This window comes from Synchiropus splendidus, chromosome 8, assembly GCF_027744825.2.
Source record: "Synchiropus splendidus isolate RoL2022-P1 chromosome 8, RoL_Sspl_1.0, whole genome shotgun sequence".
Taxonomy (NCBI): Eukaryota; Metazoa; Chordata; class Actinopteri; order Syngnathiformes; family Callionymidae; genus Synchiropus; species Synchiropus splendidus.
In genome coordinates this window covers 18,712,134-18,735,773 of record NC_071341.1, presented here as the reverse complement: position 1 = coordinate 18,735,773, position 23,640 = coordinate 18,712,134, and the positions used below count along the sequence as shown (strand labels likewise).

The window sequence follows — 23,640 nt, the reverse complement described above, 5'->3', positions numbered from 1 at the left end:
GCACACCGATGCGGGGAGCTGATTCTTTGAGTGAAAAGTTGTGAGTCGTCGTAGGTCATGTGGTTTCTTGGCTTTGCCCGCTAGCAAACTGCAAAGTGGTCTGGGTTTGTTTTAAAACCCGTTCCTTTCTCTCTGTGTTCCCACAGCATAAACATTTAACAGGAGCCTCCAACATTTTGTGTTTGCCATTAACGCATCACGCCACGGCAGTATAACCGCGGTGTAAATCCACAGGGCAGGGTGGCATTCAAACCAACTTCAGCTGTCATTTACACCCACCGTCCTCAGCCCAAATCTGTGACGCTATGCGGGAAATAAGAGAGTTGCTACATGGCTTGTCTCCCCTTCCTGTCAAAAACCTCACTCAGGAAGAGATATTCCTTTGTGAATGTGAGCCGGGGTCAACTCACTCTGGCTTAAGAACTTCCTGATGTCCCTCAGAGAAAGATATGTGGGGTTGTAAACTGAGACACAATGTTGTGCAGGACACGTGTTGCTGTTACAGGACTGGAACCCAGGACCGTCTCCATGCGCTACGCTAACCTGTTGCACACAATTCCGCGGATGTTTTGCCCAATTTGCAATGAAATGCATCACTTCTTCTTGAATAGTTTTCCCCCGGCTCCATTCACAAACACTGTTCTCTCGGATGGAAAGAGATTTCCGCGACATATTTCGCGGTGTTGAGAGATTTCACAGTCCCTTGACACGACATGACACCAATTAGAAGGCTACATGACAGCCCATTGGTCCAAAAACGCTATTGACACTGGCTCCCTCGCTGCCTTTCCTTTGCTTAAAATATCTGGGAGAGGCAAGGAGTGGAACAGAGGAGAGTGAGGGAAATTACAACAACGAGGAGGAGGGAAGCCGAAAAAAAAAACAAAAAAAAAAACAGGGTGATTGATTCTAGACAGGAGCTGAAAGGTAAAGTGGCTGGTGTCGGTACTGGAAAGCAAGTTTTCAGTTGTCAGACGACAGTTGACTGTCAGCTGACGAAACTGTCAGTGTTAAAAAACTTCATGGAAAGGCTGTAAAGGCATTGCAAAAGGCTGCATCCACCGTAACAAGTGGCTGAAATATCAACCTGACCCGTACGGTTTCGTGTCAGCCATCGCTGGGCCCCAAAGCGGGGGTGGGCAATTGAATTTCTTAAGGCCCCATCACTTTATAAAATGCACAGAAAATGTTGGTTTGTTGTGTTTTTACTGAATTTAAACCACATTCAATTTAAAGATTCACAATGTGTCTCATACATTTCAAAATCTACTTTCAATTCTGATGTATTTTCAGGGACAAGAAATACTCCTAAAATAGTCAACGGAAACGACAATTTAAACAATTTTAAAAAATAAAATAAAAAGAGGAAGTTATGTTTAGGTTGCATCATGAGGATCAAAAAACAAAACAAAAATGTCAGAAACATTCCGACGTGATCGGTTTTATCATTTTACTCTGACTCCAGGAGGGCCACATAAATACAGTCAAGGGGCTGCATTTGGCCCCCAGGCCGCACTTTGCCCACGTCTCCAACAAAGGGAGCCAATAGTGACACATGTGACTGGCCCACGGGCGCTGCTGATTGGATAGATGTCAGTCGGGTTGCTGCAGCAGCCATTGTTGTTAGCGTCAACAACGAAAATCTGCCATGAGTGAAAGGAAACAATGGAACCTAAAACGTCGGCAAATTAAGAGTTTAGCTTCTTAGATCCAACACTGGTGCTTGTAAAGAGTCATGACAAGATCGTACAGCACTTCAATGTCATCATCAGCCACAATGCGAGCCGAAATGCTAATTACAAACGTCGCATCTCTGCCCCCCAGATTTTGCACCAAACTTGAGGACAAATTCTGCGCCTGGGGAAACGCCGCGGGGAAAAAGGGACCCATTACTAGACTGTCTGAGACATTTGGGGGATTCAGGCTATAAATGTTTATAACAGGTTTCTTCCTCACAGACTCATATTTGAATTAAACATTGATTTAAAAGGTTAACTTCAACTGGAGGTTGTTTTGTCTTTTATCTGCAGAGTCTAAACAATACAATAATTCTGGAAAGATGTTTTTAACCCAAATGAAAAGACTCACTCGACCACACTGTACATAAAGCGAATTCAAAAGTGACTCCCGCATCCCATTAAAGAGCCCACTAAATGAGGAGACAGTAAATCTCACACAGATTTTACTTTCCTGTTGCACACTGCCCACGTAATTTAGGGAGCTGCTTTCATAGCTTGTAAAAAAAAAATCCCTTCAGCCGAAGCTACCTCTCCCCCGAAGCTACTGTTAAAAGCAACTAAAAGCAGATTGTCTCCTGCATGTTTATTTGCGAGAAAAAAAACCTCTCCAGCGGTGAATCATCATTTCCACTCAGCCACAGATGGGCACTTCTTTTAGCTTATAAGAGCAATAACCGAAAACACGACAAGGTTAGATTTACGGCCCCGCGGAGGACAGGAAATCGTAGCTCGGCATTATGTACGGTGACTTGTATTACATTAAGCTGACTTGACGCTGGTATTAAATTCACATGTCCCTGAAGACAGTAGCTTTCAAACCCGTGACACTGAAAGCTCCTGACACAGCACACACCCCCTCCACGTATGTTAAACAATTGGCTGTGACAGAACATGATACCGACACGACATGAACGTCCACCTTGAGCTGTCATTCAATTACATCGCATCGACAACCTCTGTGGAAAACCCTTTGGTGGACTGAAAGGCTGCGCAGGAAATTCTCCTTATTCCGACCGTGGTTAATATCTGGAACACACAATGGCATTTCATAATTCACAAGCAGTGTTGCCACAGTTACTTTGAAAAAGTAATCTGACTAGTGATGACTCATTACTCCCTCAAAAAGTAACTTAGTTACTTTACTGATAACTTGAATTTAAAAGTAACTAAGTTAGATTACAAGTTACTTGTCAAGTTACATTTGGCATTCATTTGACTACATCTATCATTGCCTAAACAATATATTTTGTCAATTTTGAGGTTGGAATTCTTGCGGGTCCAGTGTTTTCCATGTTTGGGGTCTTTTTTATTTTTTATTTTTAGCACAATCTCAGTTATAGGAATGGACAGTCAATGTTTTGCTTTGACACACTGTAACCCATTGGTCACTCACAAAAAGCAATGAAAACAAAACAAGTGATATATTGCCATTTATACAATAAAATGTAAACTTTTTTGCTTTTTTTTAACTGCGAGGCAGATGTTTATAAAGTCTCAGTGTGTCACGTCTCCTGTTGCACTTAAGTGGCTGCTGTTACTCGCCTCTACGCTCCGTCACGCCGGAGGATCATTTTATTTCTGACTTTCGAGAGAAAATGCAACATCAGTACATCACATCAGTACCGTTTTTTCCTGCACCAAAGAAAAAATAATTCATAAAAGTTGAAAAATCTGTCATAAGTGTTGTTTAACTTGACCTATCAAGAGGATTTTAAAAACTGGTAGATAGTTTTTTGAGTCCACACTTTTGACACATTTGCGAGGCTACTTTATTTCGTTGTCTTTAACCAGTGATTTCCGCGTGTTGGTGGAACTACACTAGTAGTGTTGGTGGAACTACTAGTAGTTCAAAGTAGTGGCTGTATTTTCAGCTTATTTACACATGTAGCCGGAGGATTGGCACATGAGCTGCCCGCGTGTTGGAAACGTGACTGGCGTGTCCCGCACATGATGTCATGCCGATGATGTTTCTCTTCCAGACAATGGCAACATTAGTAATGCACAGTGACTTAGATAAGTAACTTTAATATGATTACTTTGTATGAAATAGTAACAGTAAGAGTAGCACGCATCACTGTTCACAAGTCTCCCAAAACGTGTGTAACAGTGCTAAGTGAAATGGGAAGTGTCCAACCTGACAGCCAATGGAAAAGTTTTTTAGCATCCCTGCACTGGACTCAATAGTCTGACCAACGTCTTCACAACTGTTGCCTCAAATCTGATTATTACTTCATCCCCCAGCAGCAGCAGCAGTAATGTGAACCTAATTCGATGATGACGGATGCCTCCCTCTGACACGGATCTAACAGCATGGACTCTTTACAGAAGAGAAGCCCTAATGAGCCTGTTCGAGGCGGAGAGATCAGTGGGCTCCCGGTGAAGCCTGCGATCTCACCTCTGTCCGGGCTTGACCGCCGCTCCAGCAAACACTCGATGAATTATTGAAGCAGCCTCGGACTCGGGCTTATGACAGCGCGCTGGGGTTTGATGTCTGAATGAGATCGAGGGAGAGGGAGAGATGACACTCACCAGAGGAGGGCGAGAACGTTCGCAGGAGACTGATGAATTAATATCCACCCTTTAAATATCTTTTTTTGAATTGCACGGATGGACCTTGTCTCACTCATGCGCCTCAAAAGGTCTGTGACACTGTTTCCACCAAGACACAATGAGGAAGAAAAAAAAATTATTATGTAGAAACAAGGCCAAAGAGGAGATTTATGGAGATGGTGAAGGAGGACATGAGGAGAAGACAGGGTGAGATGGAGGAACAGTCTGTCAATGCAGTTCTTTCATAACAGGGAGGGAGAAGCCAAAAGGAAAAGAAGAAGAAACAAATATTGGCAAAATCATTTTGTTTCACTGAACAACCATAAATGCCATTCTGATGCAGATGAGTGTGATGCTCGGTTGATGTAACCAGAGGAACCAACCCTGCCTACACGCTCAGCTGACTGTCGTCCTCTTACGATGATGTCATCTTCACCTGTTTGTTTTCATTTGAAAACCAAGCGACAGCATCGGTGTTTGTTCACTGAACTAGCTTCAGCCAGTTTTTATGAAGGTCTGCATCTTTGGGGAAGAAAAAACAGGCTCACACTTAAATGGAGTATCGGCATGTCTTTTTTCTTCCTTGATTTAATAGCTGAAGCACTTGTTGACTTTGACACCACACAGATCAGAGACAGGATATTCCTCTCGTGATGTCATCAAGGCACCTTCTTCACTTGGAAATAGTTTTACACTTCTTATAAGTTTGAATCCAACAGAACCAACCTTGTAGACAATACAAGATCTTTTCATATTGAATATTTATGCGTCGTTCAGGAGCTTTGTCACGCACCTTTTTACGTGGCAAGCTTGTAGCAGACTAGGTGTGTTTAGGTGTGTTTAGTATCTGTCCAGCATGAGGAACAGACTCTTCAAAACACACCACAAACTGACCTCTTTACATTGTTCCTCCAAGGTTTAACTGATCTCAGCAGAATTGGAGCAGAGTTCTCAGGGAATAATTCATTATTAAATCAATATGAGATATAAAATAAACTGACCACAATTCCTCGTTTTGACACATACATGTTCCCGCCGTGCTTTCTAAGCGACTCGGAATAAAGGAATAACATCATGCTCAAACGTGCTAAATGGGAGTGTGGCCACAAGGACACTAGCTACATCCGTTTGATCTAATTCACTAAATGTCAATCAAGCCTCATGTGAATTAGTTCACTTGTTAAACCGCTAACTGTGTCACCTTCCAGAAGTGGGGCAGTGAACGCCACACGACGAAGTGGCGCCCTTGGGAAAGGGCGCTCATTTAGATCGGGCCAGAATGTGAGCCACTCTCGCTCAAGTTAGGCGCAGCAGTCCAGTCTGGAACACACTGGTTGTTCCTCACATTTCAGACAAACACAGTGGACTATGTAGGATCAACTCACTTGTATTCACATGCAGCTGTGTGGATGTTGGACGGGAAAATAAAAGCAGGTATCAGTCAGAAACAGTGGCGCAGAACACAATCCGGAATGTTTCAAATCAGGAACCACTTTTTCTTTATATTTTCTTCGTTCCATCGTTTTGAATTACTGAGTGCATTTTGTCTCCCTTCTCCTTACTGAGCATTGCCCAGCGTTTTAGAGAAATACTGTCCTCTGTTGGTCAAACTAAGCATCGCATTCGGGCGACGAGGTCGGATTTGAATCTACAGGTAGAAAAACATCCGCCCAACTGAACCTCCTCAAGTCATTCGCTCCCAAATTAAAGACAGAAAGGTAACTTTTAAGATTATTTCTGTGATCGGGCCTATGATTTTTCGATGTCTGAAGCCAAGAGAGAATGGAAGGGGGAAAGAAAATGTGGAATTACCAGACTTCACCACTAGAGTGCACTATTTTATAATGTTTCAGATAGGTAGCCATACATACAGACAGACAGACAGACAGAGAGATAGAGGTAGATAGACAGACAGACAGACAGACAGATAGATGTAGATAGACAGATAGACAGACAGACAGACAGATAGAGGTAGATAGACAGACAGACAGACAGACAGACAGACAGATAGAGGTAGATAGACAGACAGACAGACAGACAGACAGACAGACAGACAGATAGATAGATAGATGGACGGATGGACGTTGATAGATAGATAGACAGACAGACAGACAGACAGATAGATAGATAGATAGATAGATAGATAGATAGATAGATAGATAGATAGATAGATAGATAGATAGAAAGACAGACAGACAGACAGACAGACAGATAGACAGACAGACAGACACATAGATAGATAGACAGACAGACAGACAGACAGACAGACAGACAGATAGATAGATAGATAGATAGATAGATAGACGGACGGACGGACGGACGGACAGACAGATAGACAGACAGACAGAGAGATAGAGGTAGATAGACAGACAGACAGACAGACAGATAGATAGATAGATGGACGGATGGACGTAGATAGATAGATAGATAGATGATAGACAGACAGACAGACAGACAGACAGACAGACAGACAGACAGATAGATAGATAGATAGATAGATAGATAGAGAGACAGATAGATAGATAGATAGATAGATAGATAGATAGATAGATAGATAGATAGACAGACAGACAGACAGACAGACAGACAGACAGACAGACAGATAGATAGATAGATAGATAGATAGATAGATAGATAGATAGATAGATAGATAGATAGATAGATAGATAGATAGATAGATAGATAGATAGATCAACGACGCGACTTCACGCCAGCAGAGTAAAGGATCAAACACAGCCTTGTGTCTCTGGCCCGATGTTGACCCAGCAATGAAGGAATCACGGAACTACGGCAGCACAGGAATGTCTAACGTGTGTTCCTAATCCCGCAGTAATATAACCAAACAAACCACGGTCCCCCCCGGAGCGGGTCTCCTCAGGACAGCCACATTCTAAAACACCTGCCGTGCTCGGCCAACCTTAGAGAAATGGACTCGGCCTCACATGTCTCCCAGCCGCCGATCATGTGCTGCCTGACCATCTTTGAGTTCTCTGTTGCCAAAACACACAATTCACTCTCCAATCGCCAGAGACAGAAGAAGGGCACTTGAGAGGCCGACAGCCAAAATAAAGTGAAACATGACACACATCAATATTTTCATAGAATTGATAAAAGGGCTCAAATGATGTGTCTTAAATGAAAACAAATCAGGTGAACAATAACTGTAGCACTCTAACCGTGCCCCATTCACAGTTTGACGTCATGGCTTTGTTCCTACATCGGACGTATTTTAATATACGTCTCCTCGATGCCGCAAATATTTCAGAATCTTTGTTTTGAGTGGAGGGAAAATAAAATTTGATCTCAGCAGTGGTTATGTGCTTAACTATAATATTTTGATAAATTAAGTACCAATTTTCTTTCCCACATTCGTGACCAAAAGCATCCAAACAAAAGGTCTTTCTGAGAGCTAGTGAGAGAAGTTTAGTGGTCGGAGAAAGTGCTTTTCAGAATTAAATGGACATTTTCAGGTAAAGACAGAGATAGAAGGGACACTTTTTAGTCAACATTTTCACTCTCTCACTCTCTGATCAAACCACCATGCCGTTGTTTAATTGCACATAAACAGATGAGAGAGACGAAACCAAACAAACTGGTCCAACAACAACAATAATACATTCATGAGAGGTGCCCTTTTTTTTGGGCACCAACTAAACATGCGGGTTACCTGACCCGGACAGCTGACTCAAGGCTTGCCCTTAAACAAGCTAGCAAGTCGAGATGTCAGGAATTCTTGTCGGAAATTCTATCAAGTGAAGCAGGTGAAGGCAATTTGATGCAAGATGCTTCAGGAAGAAAACTGGCTCATGTGTGGTGAATTAGTTTGAAGGACACATGAGCCAGTTCATGTGTTTAGACGCTGCCTACAGCAATGCTAATGCTAAGATTAGCCTTCTCCGGTCGAAACAGTGCCTGACACCGGGTTCTATTTCTTTTTGTTATCACAGAACTGCCTTGACAGACTGTTCAATAAATATGGATGTTTTTAGAAGGGTGATAAACAAGTCCATCAATTTTCTTGCCCTGCATCACCTCTTGTCCAAGCTCTTACGCTCCTCGTGCCTGTCTACATGGCCCTCAATTTTCCCTCCTAAACTGCAGCTGGTATCCGTCCTCTGCATAACATTAGGTAAAACATGAAACTTTAAATAGACTATAGTGAAATACAAAGTGCTGGTTGAAGTGAAAACAAAGGCGATTACGCTAACATGGAAATAAGATGAATAAGATAAGGATTGCTACATCCTGACTTTAATCTGCTTCATCTTTCTTTTGAGAAATCTCAAATGACACAGCTTCTGCTTTTCATACGCCGCCCTCCGCCTTGACTGAGCACCTTCAAACTCACTCTTCAGAGGACCGAGGCGACGCTTTTCTACTCCACCAAAATCAACATGGTAGGTCCTGCACCCACATCTCCGCTGCTGTTGTATCATCCTTGTCGGCTCTGTCTTTCTGTTCTTCACATCCTCAGGTGCTGAACTGCACAGAAGTACACGACGTAGTGGAGCAGTACTTCCTGCCGCCAGCGTACGGCATCGAGTTCTGCATCGGGTTTCCTGGGAATCTGCTGGTGGTTCTGGGCTACATATTCTGCCTTCCGAATTGGCAGAGCTACAACATTTACCTCTTCAACTTGGCCGTGTCCGACCTGGTTTTCCTGTGCACGCTGCCGCGCCTCTCCTACATCTACGCCAATCACGAGTACGAGATAAGGCCAGTCGGTTGCATCTTGAATGGCTACGTCTTCTACGTCAACCTCTACTCCGCCATCCTCTTCATGCTGTGGCTCAGCATGGACCGGTTCTTGCTGATAAGATACCCAGCCCGGGACCACTTCCTGTTACGGCGGAAGACGGCGTTGGCCATCACCGGACTCAGCTGGCTGGTGGTGAACCTGGAAGTGATGCCCATGATATCCCTCATGGTGCAGGACCTGCGCCGCAGGAACAACAGTCAGTGCAAGGATTTCGCCAACTTACAAGGGAACGTGAACACCTTCGACTACAGTCTGGCGCTCACCTTCACCGGCTACATCCTCCCTCTGCTCGGGCTGTGTGGCTTCTCCCACCAGATCAAACGTCTCCTCCAAAGCCATGAAAGAGCTCGACAGCGCAGAAACACATTTAAGCGACCTCTTAGGTTTGTCATGCTCGCCACCACCATCTTTCTTGTCCTCTACACTCCCTACCATGTGATGAGAAATGTCGGGGTGGCGTCTCAACAAAGCTGGTTCCGGCCACCGCTTTGCACAAGGATGTACATCGAAGTCGCGTACGTCTTAACCCGACCTCTGGCCTTCTTGCACAGCGTCGTCAACCCTGTCTTCTACTTCCTTATGGGGGACAAGTTCAGAGAGCTTCTCTTGAGCAAAATCGGAAAGTTACTAAGACGGAACGGCCAGTCAGAAGATAAAAGTAGAGGTCATCCGCTCTCTTGATTCCAGAGACAAGATGGTCTCATTTGAGTAGCCAATACAAGTAACATCCGACTTACGACCTGCTCGACTTACGTCCTGCCGTACTTACGACCACAGCCAGCAGATGCTTTTTTTAAATTTTTTTAATTCAGTGTCTGGCACTGCAGCACGTAGAAGCCCGGCATCGCGTACGACAGTTATGGCAGCACAGTATCCCAGCGTCTCACTCTCACACAGCCATCTACCACTACAGTAGCACCTATAGCACTTGCGTCGGCTATTTTCCGATCCTGGTCGTAAGTCGGATGTTATTTGTATAGAATATAAAGAGGTGTTCATTCACAATTCCAAAACAGCTTTTGCAATACAATTTATCTACACCAGTTTTTATAACTGGGAATTCGTTGAGCCACTGGCATGTCTAAAAAACGTCCAGAATATTCATATTTTTTTGTTTGTTTTCCTTTTTCCTGTGTCGGAGCGTCGCCAGATTGGGACTAGGAATATGTGTTTCCTTCACCTCCACCTTCACCTCATCGTATTGCGGTTGGTGATCACAACCACCAGGCTTCCTGCGTGTCTGCTATACTATCATTATAGTCCAATGACTGAGTAACGTCACTTCACCTCATGAGATGTCTCATATACACACAATAAAGGCTGCTTTTTTAAGGGGACGTTGCCTCATATTGTCTTACTTTGACATACAGTGGCAATTTTGTTGATGCAGCTGAAAGTGATACACTTTCCATACAGCAGGTGTGATGACAATGCACTGTCATATGACACATCCTAAACATGTGGTGCCATGGCAGAAGTTACTGTATATCAAGGGGATTATTGAGAACAACAGACAAGCACAGACATAACTTCCTCAGTGGAGGTAAAAATAAACAATTCCTTTATTAAAGGAATGCTATTTCTAAGAAACAGGGGCTTAGTTCTGTGGTATTTGAAGCTGAACAATGCAGATAAGAGAGGATGTTTCCAAGGAAGAAGCAGTGTTGTGTAAGCCTTTAAATGAGACACACACTTTCCTCATATTTTGGCTCATCCAGACTCAAACATGACGCCACTGATAGGGACATCCTCCATTATTCTTAGAAGGTTTTTCATCTCTGTGTTAGGAAACTGCAACTGAAAAGTTCCTCATTGCTAAGACGTCAGAACTTCCCGCTCAGTTCTCTACCAGCAGAACTCCGTGTTTACCGTTTCTGATGTAGAAATAGAGGCTCCAACTGCTTGTAGTCTCACACCACATTCATACCAGCCACTTCTTATAACGTAACTACGACATGGTGAGTCTAAAAACTGCATTATTCTTACCTCTTAAGAGGGTGGTATTATTCTACCTAGAAGCATGCTGCTGCGATGTTTGCAAGTGAGCTGTCTGAGGATGTTTGGAGTTTCATTTACTGACGCCACGCGTGCTTCTTCCTCCAGGTTTGGAATTGCACTGCGCTTCACAGAATACTGGACCGGAACTACCTGTCGCCTGCTTATGGCCTGGAGTTTGCAGTGGGATTCCCGGCCAACCTGGTGGTGGTCCTGGGCTACATATTCTGTCTTCCCAAGTGGCAGAGCTGCAATATTTACCTCTTCAACTTGGCCGTCTCGGACATGATCTTCCTGTGCACCCTGCTGCGCCTCTCCTGCCTCTACGCCAACGACGAGTCAGAGACCAACCCCGTGGCCTGCATCCTGAACCGCTACGTGTTGCACGTCAACCTCTACTCCTCCATCCTCTTCATGGTGTGGCTCAGCATGGATCGATTCCTCCTCATCAAACACCCAACCAGAAGGCACTTGCTGCTGCAGCGGAGGACGGCCTTGGTCATCACCGGACTCAGCTGGCTTGTAGTGAACGTGGAGGTTCTGCCCATGATATCCCTGATGGTGCAGGATCTGCAGAGCTGGAACTGGAGTCGCTGCAACGATTTCGCCAGCTTGCACGGACACATCAACACTTTTGACTACAGTCTGGGACTCACCTTCACTGGTTACATTCTTCCCCTGCTGGGCCTTTGTTACTTCTCCCACCAGATCAAACGTCTCCTCCAAGCTCAGGAACGAGCCGTGCAGCGCAGGAAAGCGTTGTACGCACGTCCTCTTAGGGTTGCGACGTCCGCTGCCGCCATGTTTTTTATCATGTACACCCCGTACCATGTGATGAGGAACGTCAGGATCGCGTTTCCACAGAGCTCCTGCAGTCAGCAACTGTGCCAGGCGTGCGTGGAAGCTGCGTACACCGTGACCCGCCCACTGGCCTTCTTGCACAGCGTCATCAACCCTGTGTTCTACTTCTTCATGGGCGACAAGTTCAGGGAGCTCCTCTTGAGCAAGATCAGAAAGCTGTTCGGGAAGAAAGGTCAGCCAACGAGCTCTGAGAACCTTTGAGGTTCAGATGAAAAAACGGCGGCCATCTTATTCACAATACATGCATGTTTACTTCAGAATGCTAGCTTTAAAGACGAGGCCGTAAAAAGCTGCTTTGCAAGATCGCATGAAATACTCGGAGAACTTGAATTGTTAATAAAGGGGTGAGGAGCCTTTTGGAATGATGTATTCTCATTCTCTTCCGTCACAGTCACGATCAGTCGCTATTCCCTCTTTCTTCTTCTTCTCAATGACTTAAGGCGCCATCTTTGAAAGCTTCTTGAGTTTGTTTTCTGGTTCCTGGTCCTATGGACATGGGCAGTCGGGAGATGGAATGGATCCTGAGACTGTGTTGGTGAACTCTCTTGAGATTCTGGACGCCCAAAAGGTACCGATACATCAGTGCTAGATCAACGAAGAATGGTGGTGGAAGCTCCTGGACCAATCCTGCTTCCAGTGGGTCTAATGGAGGCAGAGACTGATAGTAAACTGCCTTAGAACTATAGTCCTGATGGCAGAATCTCTGTGATCTACCTTTTGGATCACTCTCCCTCTGTGTTTGGGACAAGCTCACTGTCATCATGGAGTGGATCATCTCTGCGCCACTTAAAATAAAAATACACTTCAGTGCCATTAGTTCTGTTCGGCACATTCGAATTGGAAAAAGAAATTCTGAAGTGTTCTGATTCTGTTCCAGCCTTCTTGCATTCCAGAGTGAGTGAGAGTAGAATTTGCACATGCTTCTACAGTAAGCATAATCCTCACAGGAAAAACTATAGTTTTTTTTTTTTCACAGAGGGTCAGCAGTAGTCTGGGATAATCCATCTCACATTACTGTTATTAGCTCCTGGAAATGAGGGGATTAGATTTCAGTGAAACCACTTCATCGTGGCGAGTACGTCACTCTAGTTTGGATGGCTCGACTCGAGGAAGTGGTGAGAGATTTTCTGAGATAAAACGGGCTGCAGTCTTGCTGTTGTGCTTTATCTCACTCACTCACTTGATCAAGATGCTTTGCAGGGAGTCGTGTTCTCGCTATAAAGCCCTTGTTAAAGTGCAGCATTTACTCCCCGCGCTGTCCAGTTCATGAATATTGCAGCACAGGAAACCTCAATGACAATAACTTTTAGAGGTTTGTGTTTGGATGACGATGCTGTTTCCATTTACGGAAATTGAACTCAGAATTTAACAGGAAGTTTAGGCTTTTAAAGTGTGATTATACACTGAAAACACAACTTTTGGAAGAGAATTTATTGCGATAAAACAAGAAAAAATGATTCTTCTATCAAACCAAAACCCGAAAAAGGAACAGAAATATCAACAAGGAGGGATGAAGGGTGTATATTTTACATGGATGAAAACTGTTTATTCTCAAACAGGACCAGATCACAGGCCTTCGCTGGAGCTGGTTTTGATGACAAATGTTGTTGCATGTGGCAGGAAACTGAAACTACAGGGAGACACAATGTCAGTGAGCCATCACCTCAGTAAACATGCACTGAGAGGGATCACTGAGGGTCTAAAACTATATGTACAATTTCAAGATGGCCTTTGGTTCACACACAAGCTGAACTTCACCCATGTTGTGATTTTTGTGCTCGATGTTTTTACCCTACATTTACTTCTATAAACCCATAAAGCATTAAAAATATGATAGCAATGAGCGCAGTTGGACAGCAGGTGGCAGTAGTGACCCAGAATTTACTCCCACATGAAGACACAAAGACCAAGAACCCAACATTGAATCAGCTTGTCTTTGTCCAGTTAATTTCGGAAAACACCCTTTCAAATGTGTTTTTTGACTTTGACTTTTGATTTTGACAATGAACAGGCGCTGTCGGAGGTAATAACAGAGTCATTACATTCTTAAGCAAATCTAATCTAATCTAATAGTGACCAATGAAGGGATATCAACCGCGCGGAAAGAAAGGAAATAAAGGCTGCATATTCATGAAATCAAACTTGTTGGTTAGTGAAGCAAACTCGCCGTGATTAAGACATAAACAGTTCGGAAAATTCATGTCACCCACTTGAGACAGATAAAAGGTGATAGGAGAAAAATGAGTTGTATTTAAGACATTCTTTACCCGGATTGACGTAGCCTTAACGGAATGTGGTTCAGTCTGCCGCACACTGATCAGATAAAATGACTGTCGCAAACATGTTTGATGCACCTGATATTAGAGCTGTTGGAATAAGAAACTCTTATTCAGCTTAACGTTTGGTTATAGACGCCAGTAAATAGTGTTGACTCCCCAATGGTTACTGTTAAAAACAATGCTGCTTTTTGCTAACGTTACAGTAAAATAAGACGCTAATGTACTTCATGTCATGGCTAATATACTTAGTGGAAAAAGATAATCCTTCTTAGGAACCACACAGACCAACGACTGGATCATGTTCTGCACCGCTTGACAGTCAAAGGTTTTTCATAGGTTTTCTTTGATCCATCGCACATAGTTTTCCGTCATGCGGCGAGCGAGTAGAAAGTCCGTTGGCCACACTGTGAACATGAGAGCTCCGTGGAAGCCTCCTTCGTAATGTTCATGAGTCACATCAACGCCGGCGGCTCGGAGCCTGGTGACGTACATGATGCCGTCGTCTCGGAGAACGTCGTACTCACATGTTAAAATGTACGCCTTGGGGAGCGAGCGCAGCGCTGCGTCTGGCACCAGCAAGGGAGACGCTCTCGGGTCAGCAAAGGACAGAGTTTTCCCGTCCGACTGCGCCACGGGCGGGGCAGCGTAGCTATACTTCCCATGGTAGGTCTCAGGCAGGAAGGTGCTCCAGTTGGCAAACTTCAGCAGGCTGGAGGACTCGCGATTGTTGTGCGTGTTGGCCATCATGGCTCTGAAGAGAGCCTTGTCTCTCGTGAAGTACTCGCTCCAGAAGCGCACCATGAGTGTGCGGGGCAAAATGGGCATATCCTGGTTCTGCTGATACGAGGGTGTGTTGAGATCGAGAGCCTGCAGAACTGGGTATATAAGGGCCTGAGCCTTCAGCTGGACCTGCTGGCCCGGCTCTTTCTGCAGCTGCGGAGAAGAGAAAATCGGTCAAAGCCGAATTCACCAACCAAAACCAAAACTCGACCCTACATTCGTATGATCCCCATAATGCACTGCAGCAATTGAAACTCCAAGTCATTTGATGCATGAGAGCAAGTCAGACTCAATACTTCAGTCTTGTGACAAAGGCCTCCAGGAGATGTTGCTTCAAGGATTGAGAGAGTGTGCAAGAGTTTGCTGTATAACTGAGACTCTTTGAGATTCATTGTACAAGGAAACATGCAACGACTTTTGATGATGAGGAGACTTAGAGCACTAATTCTTGGTTGGGCCGCGAGCATCCCCTAGAGGGCCGCTAAAAGTTTGACGCGAGACGCTCTTTTTTAGTGCATTAGCCAGGTACGGTTGCAGGAGTGTGTCACTGAATTGACTGGACAGCTGCAAATCTATGAGAGTTACCAACTTTGGAGAAGGTCTTGAAGTTACATATTTGAACATTTTATGCATTTACACTTGACTGAAATCTTTGTTGTTTAGTTTAAATAAAATATATGATTTCTATTTTATGATATTTCGATATGGTTTTATTATATTTATTTTAGTCAGAATTTTATTCAGTCCAATTTTCTCAACAGTTTCCATCAAGTATTTTTTTTTCTTTAGTACATTTAATGAACATGACTTGCGCCATGTTCTGCTGCTGGTTGGACTTTCACATGGTTTCATGTCATTTCACAAAGTTTTGGTTTGTTATGTCGAAGTCGATTAAATATGGTTGTGAAATCAGGAGTAATGAATTAGTTCTATTGAATTGGCCCCGGGCCCATTTGTTCTGGGAATTGTGGGCCCTGTGATCAAAAAGGTTTAGAACCCCTGACATAGAGGACGATGACATCGGCCTGGCTTGTACGGTATGTTCTGCAATCAGTCTGAGTTCATGTAACTGTCTCAGCAAATAAAGTTTATACTTTTTTTTTTACAATTTAACATAATTTACTTTTGTATACAGAGAAAACGACACACCCGCCGACGCTCAGGATCTAATTTTTCAGGTTCTGACCCAGTTGTTTTCCATGTCTGAACACGCCGGTTCATATTGCGCCGTGGATCGGGTCATTCATGCATTTTCCATTGTACCAGGGCTGGGCACACCTGTCCTCAAAGGGCCCGGGTGCTGCAGTATTTTGTTCCAAGCCACCTGCCACACACATCTCCACCTATCAGGTCTCTGACCTCTGTTTAGTGTTAGCTGACATCTCATCTCATCTCATCGTGCGTGCGTGCTGGATCAGTTGGAACGAAAGCCGGCGCCACCCGGGCCCATTCAGGACCGGTTTGTCCACCCAAACCTCTATTTGCTTGCAGACGTGCCCTCTCTTATCTGGCAAAACATGCTTTGCTTGTACAGAAAATACATATATTTTCGTTCATTTCTAATTCTCTGTTTGCTCACCAACATTTGCCTGAACATATATCAGTGAGCTACAACACAGTGAAATGCTCTACTAAAAGTCTGATCTTCAGAGGTGAGCTGCGCACTCACACTATTAAGTTGAAGTAAGTAGCAGTACAACAAATCTAAATGAATGAGAGTGATGTCTTCACTCGACAGCGTCTACACTGGGGGATTAAAACCTTAAAAAAAAAGTGTGACGTCACAGGGACTTCATTTTCATTTGACTCTGAATCTCCTTGTTTCTGTTGAGAAAGACAATGTAGTGCAGTTTTCATGAATTTGGAGTCAGTGAAAGCATAAGTGGGGGTGAAATATACAAAAACAGTCAATCCTCAGTCCAAACATGCCATCTTGATTGTGTGGGGACCAAATCTGAGGGCGAGAGGAGAAACAGTGACTCACTCTACTGTCAAACAGCAAAGAGTAAATTTAATAAAGAGTTCATTTGGACTGCCTGCACCCCCCTCACTTTAGGATCGCAACGAAAAGTCAAGAGAGCAAAATCAAAACAAACAAAAAAAGATCACCGACTGGAAAACACCCAAGATGAAATGGACTTAAACACAAAACAATTTGAGGAGAGGAAGATCTTCTTCTCTGATTATGTGAAGTCTTCGGGTTAAGTTTTTACCATAAAGGGTAAAAAGTGGCCTTCGAACTGTGATGCACCTCAACCTGAATCACATCTGAGGTTTCATAAGAACAAGCTCTGCTCCTCTGATCACTGAGCCGTGGCACTAGCCCTGACATCTGCCGGGTCACACTCAGACAGAAGACAGAACTGTTTTCTCTCAATGAATGGGCTCTTGTTCATGCACACACACAATACATATATATATTCCTTATTATTATTATTCGATCTTGAGAAAAAATGTATATGGTCGCAAAGGTTACACCTTTGATCTGGCCCAGTATAAAAGGCACACAACCTAAGTTCATAGGCCAAATGGTTAAAAGCAGTTTCACAAGTGATGAGTCCCATAATGCACTGCAACAGTTGAAGCAACTTGTCAAATATATAGATATATATCAATAAACTGCAACATTTTTTATTATAATTTACATATTAATTTACTTCGCAAACTTTTCGTTTTATTTCTTCCCAAACAAAAATGCATCCTCTCAGTTATATCAGAAATCCATGGATCGTGGATTGTCCTCGGCCGACTGCGACAACACACTGGATCCCTGCAAGTTCCCTGCCCTTGCTTTGGCCGAGCTCACAGCCAAGATTCACGCAAATACTGCCTAGTCACTCCAACCTCTTTGACGCCACCAGTCCTGATGAAAAGTGGCAGAATATTTATCGGCGCCAGTAAAACGGCTGACTCCACTGGATGATTCAAGCGAAGCACAATCTGCGTTTAAACCAAGGAACAAATGGATGACTGCAAAGAAAGAAAGGCTCTGTTCAGTTTTCTCCTGGATCCTGTTAGTCCTGGAAGACGAGTGGACACACCAAGCCAAGCACAGTACACAACCTTGAGCAGTCGAGGAACAAAAAACAAAACATCTCCAAACGATTAAGCCGAAAAAAGCCAGGCTAATGGAAGATGACTTTCCCCTCAGTCTTCGGTTCAGGTTGTGGTTCGTGTGAAGGATGACAGTGTTGACTAGAGCTAGAGCAACAAATATCCTCGCAACTATGTCAACACAACTAAGTATGGCATCACCTCATTCACCCTTTCTTTGCTCTCAAGCTCTTGTTGATCCAACTGTTGTTAAAAAGCAAATTTACGTTTTATTTACCCCATAATGGGGAAACAGCATTTGGCTTCCAGACCCCAAAATCATTAGGGGATTTCCTCTGAAGAACTCAACACCTCATCTGCAGGATGAACTCTGGTGAAACTGCTGCGTATGATTCTGTTTATATTGATATAAAAACTTGCTGTTCCTTTTCTCATTATCACGTTTAATGAGGCAAAACAAATGTGTTTATCAACAAGCAGAGCGAGGAAGTCACCGAGACATGCAGAATTTGATGTCATATTTTGGGCCAGTAAAGTTCAACGAAAAAAATTGGCACTTATAACATGAAGTTACATCCATTCGCCCAAATCAAAGATGCATTTTTCATCTTTAAATAAGAGTCAACAGTTTAATATATGTTGCAGTGCATGAAGGAGTCAGGAACTTCAAGCCAACGCCTTGGCAGATCACAGTAACATAAGCAAACATATCAGTCATATACGCCAGTCTGCAGCTGGTGCTGTATTTATCTGGCTTATTTAGTGCCACACTGAGGCCGTCCTCTCGCTCAGTGACTCTTAGATACAGCAGCATGGATTTTTATGGTCTAAAGAGCCTCATGCTTTCAAAATATTGAGCCTCCTCACATCAAACTGATGACATCACAGGAGTTTTATTGGCCTTAAATGTGATGTTTTTGCCCGCGTGTCCGCAGCTCTGCCCACAGAGCCGATCTCCTGGAGGAGCGGAGACAAGAAGCAGCAGCTGAGACCAGCTGTGGTGTCGGAACCTCGGTCACGCGGGCGAAAACAGCCCACTGCTCAAGGTCCAGAACATTGCCCAGTTTGGTTTATGAGTCAGTCTCCATGCTGCAGCCCATTTTCAAAACTAGTTGAGAAGTGATCCTCATGCGTTTTTAAGCACTACTGACGTTTCTACATGGCAGACAGCACCACTGCACTCGCGGCCCAGATTTTCCTTCTTCAATGTACCAGGCGCCACCAACATTGCAGTCTGAAGTGTGCGGTACGTCACAGAGAGCAGAATGTCACAACAGTGCAACACTTACCTGTTGTGAGACAGCAGCAGCCAGGTTTCCTCCGGCACTGTCTCCTGAAATAGCAATGCGCTGAGGGTCCACCGAGTACTGGGCCAGCACCGACTTCTGGAGGAAGTGTTTGACTGCGCGGTACACATCCTCGTAAGGTACGGGAAAGGGGTGAGCCGTAGCGAGGCGGTACCTTAGAAAGGAGTGCAAGTCATTCCCGGCATCAGCATCTTTCACCAACAGGTATGTAGTATCACTTATTTACCATTACTAAAACTATTCAAATGGTTGCTAGTGAGAAAAAATCAACAGAGCAGATGTTCAGTTATTCACTCACAGTTCACTGTAAACAAGTCCCTCAAGACTATGCCATCCTTGCCTCGGGATAGAAACGTTTTCTAATATTAGTAGTGCATTAGCTATATTTTAATTCATTTGACGCCAGTCCTTCCCAGAGCACTGCAGTATCGACGCATCAATGCCAATCTAGAGCGGAGCCCGGGTGCTACTTGTGGCCCTGTGCCTGTATTTATGTGGCCCTCATGAGCAAAACTCCAAAACATAGCGTACAGTTTCCATTATTCATTACTTCTGAAATTGTGATGAGACATTTTTTGAGCTTTGAAATTGGATTCTTCCAATGTGTGAAAGTTTTTTTTTTCAAAAACACCTTGAAAAATGGCTTTATATCCACTGTTGAAAAGGTTTTCCAATGTTTAGAATTTATACTGACAATTTAAAACTGCGTTGAGGTCGGTGACCAGTTTCCTGACCAGCACATCATATGGACTCATCCCTGTGTGTAGGTCAAGACACAGAAAAGCAGCACAGAATATTCGCATTCATTCGCAGCTTGTCATATTAGCAGGGTGATTCAGCAGATTGCTGGAGCAGCATGGCCTGAGTCAAACAGCGGTTCATATTCCTGTTATTCCTGCTTTGGTTCTGCTCCAAGTCAACTATTCGGCTGTTTAACCGACTCTGATTTTAATCCTAGATTTAAGATCTGCCCCGAAATGTACCCGCCAAACCACCGGTGTGTCCAATGCCAGGCCCGGGACCCATTCGAGGCCATTGATCAAAGGTGCATTTGCAACTAAAAACAAAATAAAATCACAACTATGAATGAAAATGATTTTCAAACATCACTCCAACTTTCTTAATTAATAACTAAATGATGAATATTCTTGCTTGCTGATTAAAAAAAATAAATTTTAAACTTTCTGTTGGAAAATCTTTCTGCTAAGGACAGGTACGATACTTGGTCCCAGCAGGTAGGTGTGCAGACATTTTGGGGGACTGGTGCTGAAGTCAGAAAAAGATATCACCCATTGCAAAAAAAAATTGTTTATCAATAAATATTATTAATAAAATGTTGGGTTTTGGGGTTTTGCAGTTATGAAGCTCAAAATGCAATCGGATCACTGAAATAATGAACTTTACTGTGTTTATTGTGACAAAAAAAATGTATTATGTATATATTTGTGTGTGTGTGTGTGTATGTGTCCTAATTTATAATACTGAAGCAGCAAAATTGAATTTACATTAAATATTTATCCTTCTACCTTTGGCTCGATGGCCCCTCCCACAAGTCTCAGCAAATGATGTGGTCCCCAAAGGAATTTAGTGGCACAGCCCTTATCTAGCCTGACAACACTTCAACCAAGAAAATACCATTTAAAACTGGAATGAAACACGTGAAGACGGCAAACATGTATTCAGAATTCTTGAATATGTTATCATTACCTTTTGAGCCACATATAGAGGAGATTTAAGTCTGAAATGTGCTACACTTACTCGACAGAAACAACCACTGCGTTGAGGTCGGTGACCAGTTTCCTGGCCAGGAGATCATATGGACCCATCCCTGCATGGAGGTCAAGACACTTCAGCGAACACAAGAAAGCAGCACAGAATATTTAGCATTCATTTCTCTGTCTATGTCGCGGCTCGTCGTATTAGTGTGGCGATTCAGCAGATTGCAGGAGCAGCGTGACCTGAGTGAAAAGGCATGTCATGTCTTTAGGGCCTTGTGGCTCCCCCTGCAAGGTCCCACTGGTCCTACAGACTCATCATTTTTCATGGTGCTGTCATGAGCGCTGCTGTATTGAGCCGTGTCACCACGCCACACATCAGTCCTGGTGTTTATAGTATAAGAGCCGTGCTACTCACGGGAGCTCCCCAGACACCAGCCGCCGCCGTGCAGGTAAACCACCGCCCTCCTGAGCTCAGCGTCGCTGGCCGGCTGCTGCGGCTGGTACAAGAACAGCTCCACGCCGTCGAACCTCTCCTCCGTGACCTTGACGTGTTTGTCCGAGACAGGCACCACATTCTCCACCAGGGTGATGATGTACATCACACCCATGTAGTCCTTCAGCCCTAAGAGCTCGCTGAGGTCAGCCTGGGAGGCAATACACAGTGGGAAAATACCACATATCTGAACAGTCATTTCACAAATCATGTTTAACCACAAAGCAACTGGAGCGCTTGATCCAGGACATGAGCCAAAGACCTGATCGATATTGTTTGAGCTCACAGAGGACAGTGGAGAGTCGGCTGGGGAAAAAAGATCCTGCTACTTGTTTTGACGGTGAAGTATGAAAGCGTTTCTTGTGCTCAGCCACGCCTGACAAAGGTGCAAGTCAGCTGATGTTCAACAAGAATGAGTCGCATCAAAGGGTCATTTACACTAAGCTGCTGTCCAGAGAAAGAAAGAGAGCCAGCGCCTTCAGATCGGAAAGGAAGCTGGAAATGGTCCAAACATGAATTTTAATTTCAATCATTTGACTTTATATGTTACATGGGAATCAACGCAGTTGTAAGAAAATATAACAGATAACCAGCTGAATGTCACACACACATATATATCTATATATTATAATTTTATATAATAATGAAAGTTTTTGGTTTGTTTTTCTCATAGTTTTCTTTACTTCTCTCGCCAATATTTACTAGCTCTGTGAGTCAGTAATTCGCCTCTTATGATTCTCATAATAATTTGGAGTATTTATCTCCAACTACGATCAATAGACAGCAGCTAGAAATGCATTAATGTGCTCTATACTTAGCACAGGTGAGGAGGGCTATACGCTGCATGGATTATCATCTGACATAATCTGCTGTAAGCAGCATGTTCAGCAGATGGTGACTTATTAAGGTGAGAATATGAGGATGATTTGGAGCAGATTCTTACCAGGTGGCTGAGGGTTCTGAAGAAAGAGTTGGTCAGCATGAGTTTCCATCGCTCCTCAATCTCCTCGGGAATTGGCTCGTAGATGTAATAAGCGGTGAAAGAGCAGAAGGCGATGAAAACTATGATGCTTCCCAGCCTCATTTTACGACACTGGAAGCTGCCAACCCGCGGTGAAGTGTCAACAAGTCGGTCCTCGGAGACTTTTTTTTCCTCCCCCCTCAGGACGCGCAGCTATATATGACAGCGCGCATTTGTTGATATTGGCTTGTTCGGCGGGTTCCGTCGCGGCTCGTGCATGACAGTCCCGTGGAGGTTGGAGAATCAATTCAGGGCGCGCTCACGATGCCGCACCGTCCCACCTTGGCCCGCGCCGCAAATTCCTCAGGTGCTTCCTAAGCGCGTGGGAGCGGCTTACACGGGAGCGCGCACTGATGGGCCGATCCTGATCCAACTTTTCAACCACTTCTATGTCTCAGGCGCGATTCCGCCGCACTCCGCGGCCCCACAGGGACTTGTTGCAAGGCAGTCAAAGCTAATAATATGATCCTGAGAGCCGGGGAGATGGCTCGAATCCTGGCGGGCAACATGACTCCCCCGCCCTCCATTGGCTCCGCACGAGGACCGGGTCTCGTGTCGGAGTCGCACGAACGTCACTTCAGTTCACGGTTTATATTCCTGTTATTCCTGTTTTCTTCTGCTCTAAGTCAACTGTACAACCGTCTAACCAACTCCGATTTTAATCCTAGATTCTTTTAGCTCTGACCTGAAATGTACCCGCCAAACCACCGGTGTGTCCAACGTCCGGCCCGTGGGCCCATTCGAGGCCATTGAACAAAAGCTCATTTGCAACTAAAAACAAAATAAAATTACAACTATGAATGAAAATGATTTTCAAACAGCACTCCAACCTCCTCTTATGAATATTCTTACTTGCTGATTTTAAAAAAAATGCAGTTTTAAAGTGCACAATAAAATAACACATGGTCTAATCTTTCTGTTAAGGACAGGTAGCAAGACAGAGCAAGTCGGTGCACATTTTGGACATTTTGGGGGACTGGTGCTGAAGTCAGAAAAAATAGCATGCACTGCAAAAAATAAATAAATAAAATAATGTTGGGACAAATGTTTTTGTGGACCTATCTGACACTGGAGTCAGGGCTGT

The 23,640-nt window shown here is 44.1% G+C and overlaps 3 protein-coding genes across 3 annotated transcripts; 2 read left to right on the top strand and 1 right to left on the bottom strand.

Annotated features, from left to right (window-relative positions):
• The first annotated feature begins 4,049 nt into the window (after window positions 1-4,049).
• On the top strand, window positions 4,050-9,729 carry LOC128763460 (succinate receptor 1-like). The gene is made up of 3 exons (XM_053872243.1): window positions 4,050-4,115; window positions 8,645-8,686; window positions 8,764-9,729. The coding sequence occupies exons 1-3, from the start codon at window positions 4,050-4,052 to the stop codon at window positions 9,727-9,729; spliced, it is 1,074 nt and encodes a 357-aa protein (XP_053728218.1).
• A 1,252-nt stretch (window positions 9,730-10,981) lies between these two features.
• LOC128763724 (succinate receptor 1-like) lies at window positions 10,982-12,164 on the top strand. Its single transcript, XM_053872835.1, has 2 exons — window positions 10,982-11,006; window positions 11,152-12,164. The coding sequence occupies exons 1-2, from the start codon at window positions 11,004-11,006 to the stop codon at window positions 12,103-12,105; spliced, it is 957 nt and encodes a 318-aa protein (XP_053728810.1). The 5' UTR covers window positions 10,982-11,003; the 3' UTR covers window positions 12,106-12,164.
• Window positions 12,165-13,320: 1,156 nt separating this feature from the next.
• Window positions 13,321-22,942, bottom strand: aadac (arylacetamide deacetylase). Its single transcript, XM_053872832.1, has 5 exons — window positions 22,479-22,942; window positions 21,458-21,686; window positions 21,083-21,152; window positions 19,307-19,478; window positions 13,321-15,116 (listed from the first exon to the last, which is right to left on the bottom strand). The coding sequence occupies exons 1-5, from the start codon at window positions 22,617-22,619 to the stop codon at window positions 14,514-14,516; spliced, it is 1,215 nt and encodes a 404-aa protein (XP_053728807.1). The 5' UTR covers window positions 22,620-22,942; the 3' UTR covers window positions 13,321-14,513.
• Between the last annotated feature and the right edge of the window lie 698 nt (window positions 22,943-23,640).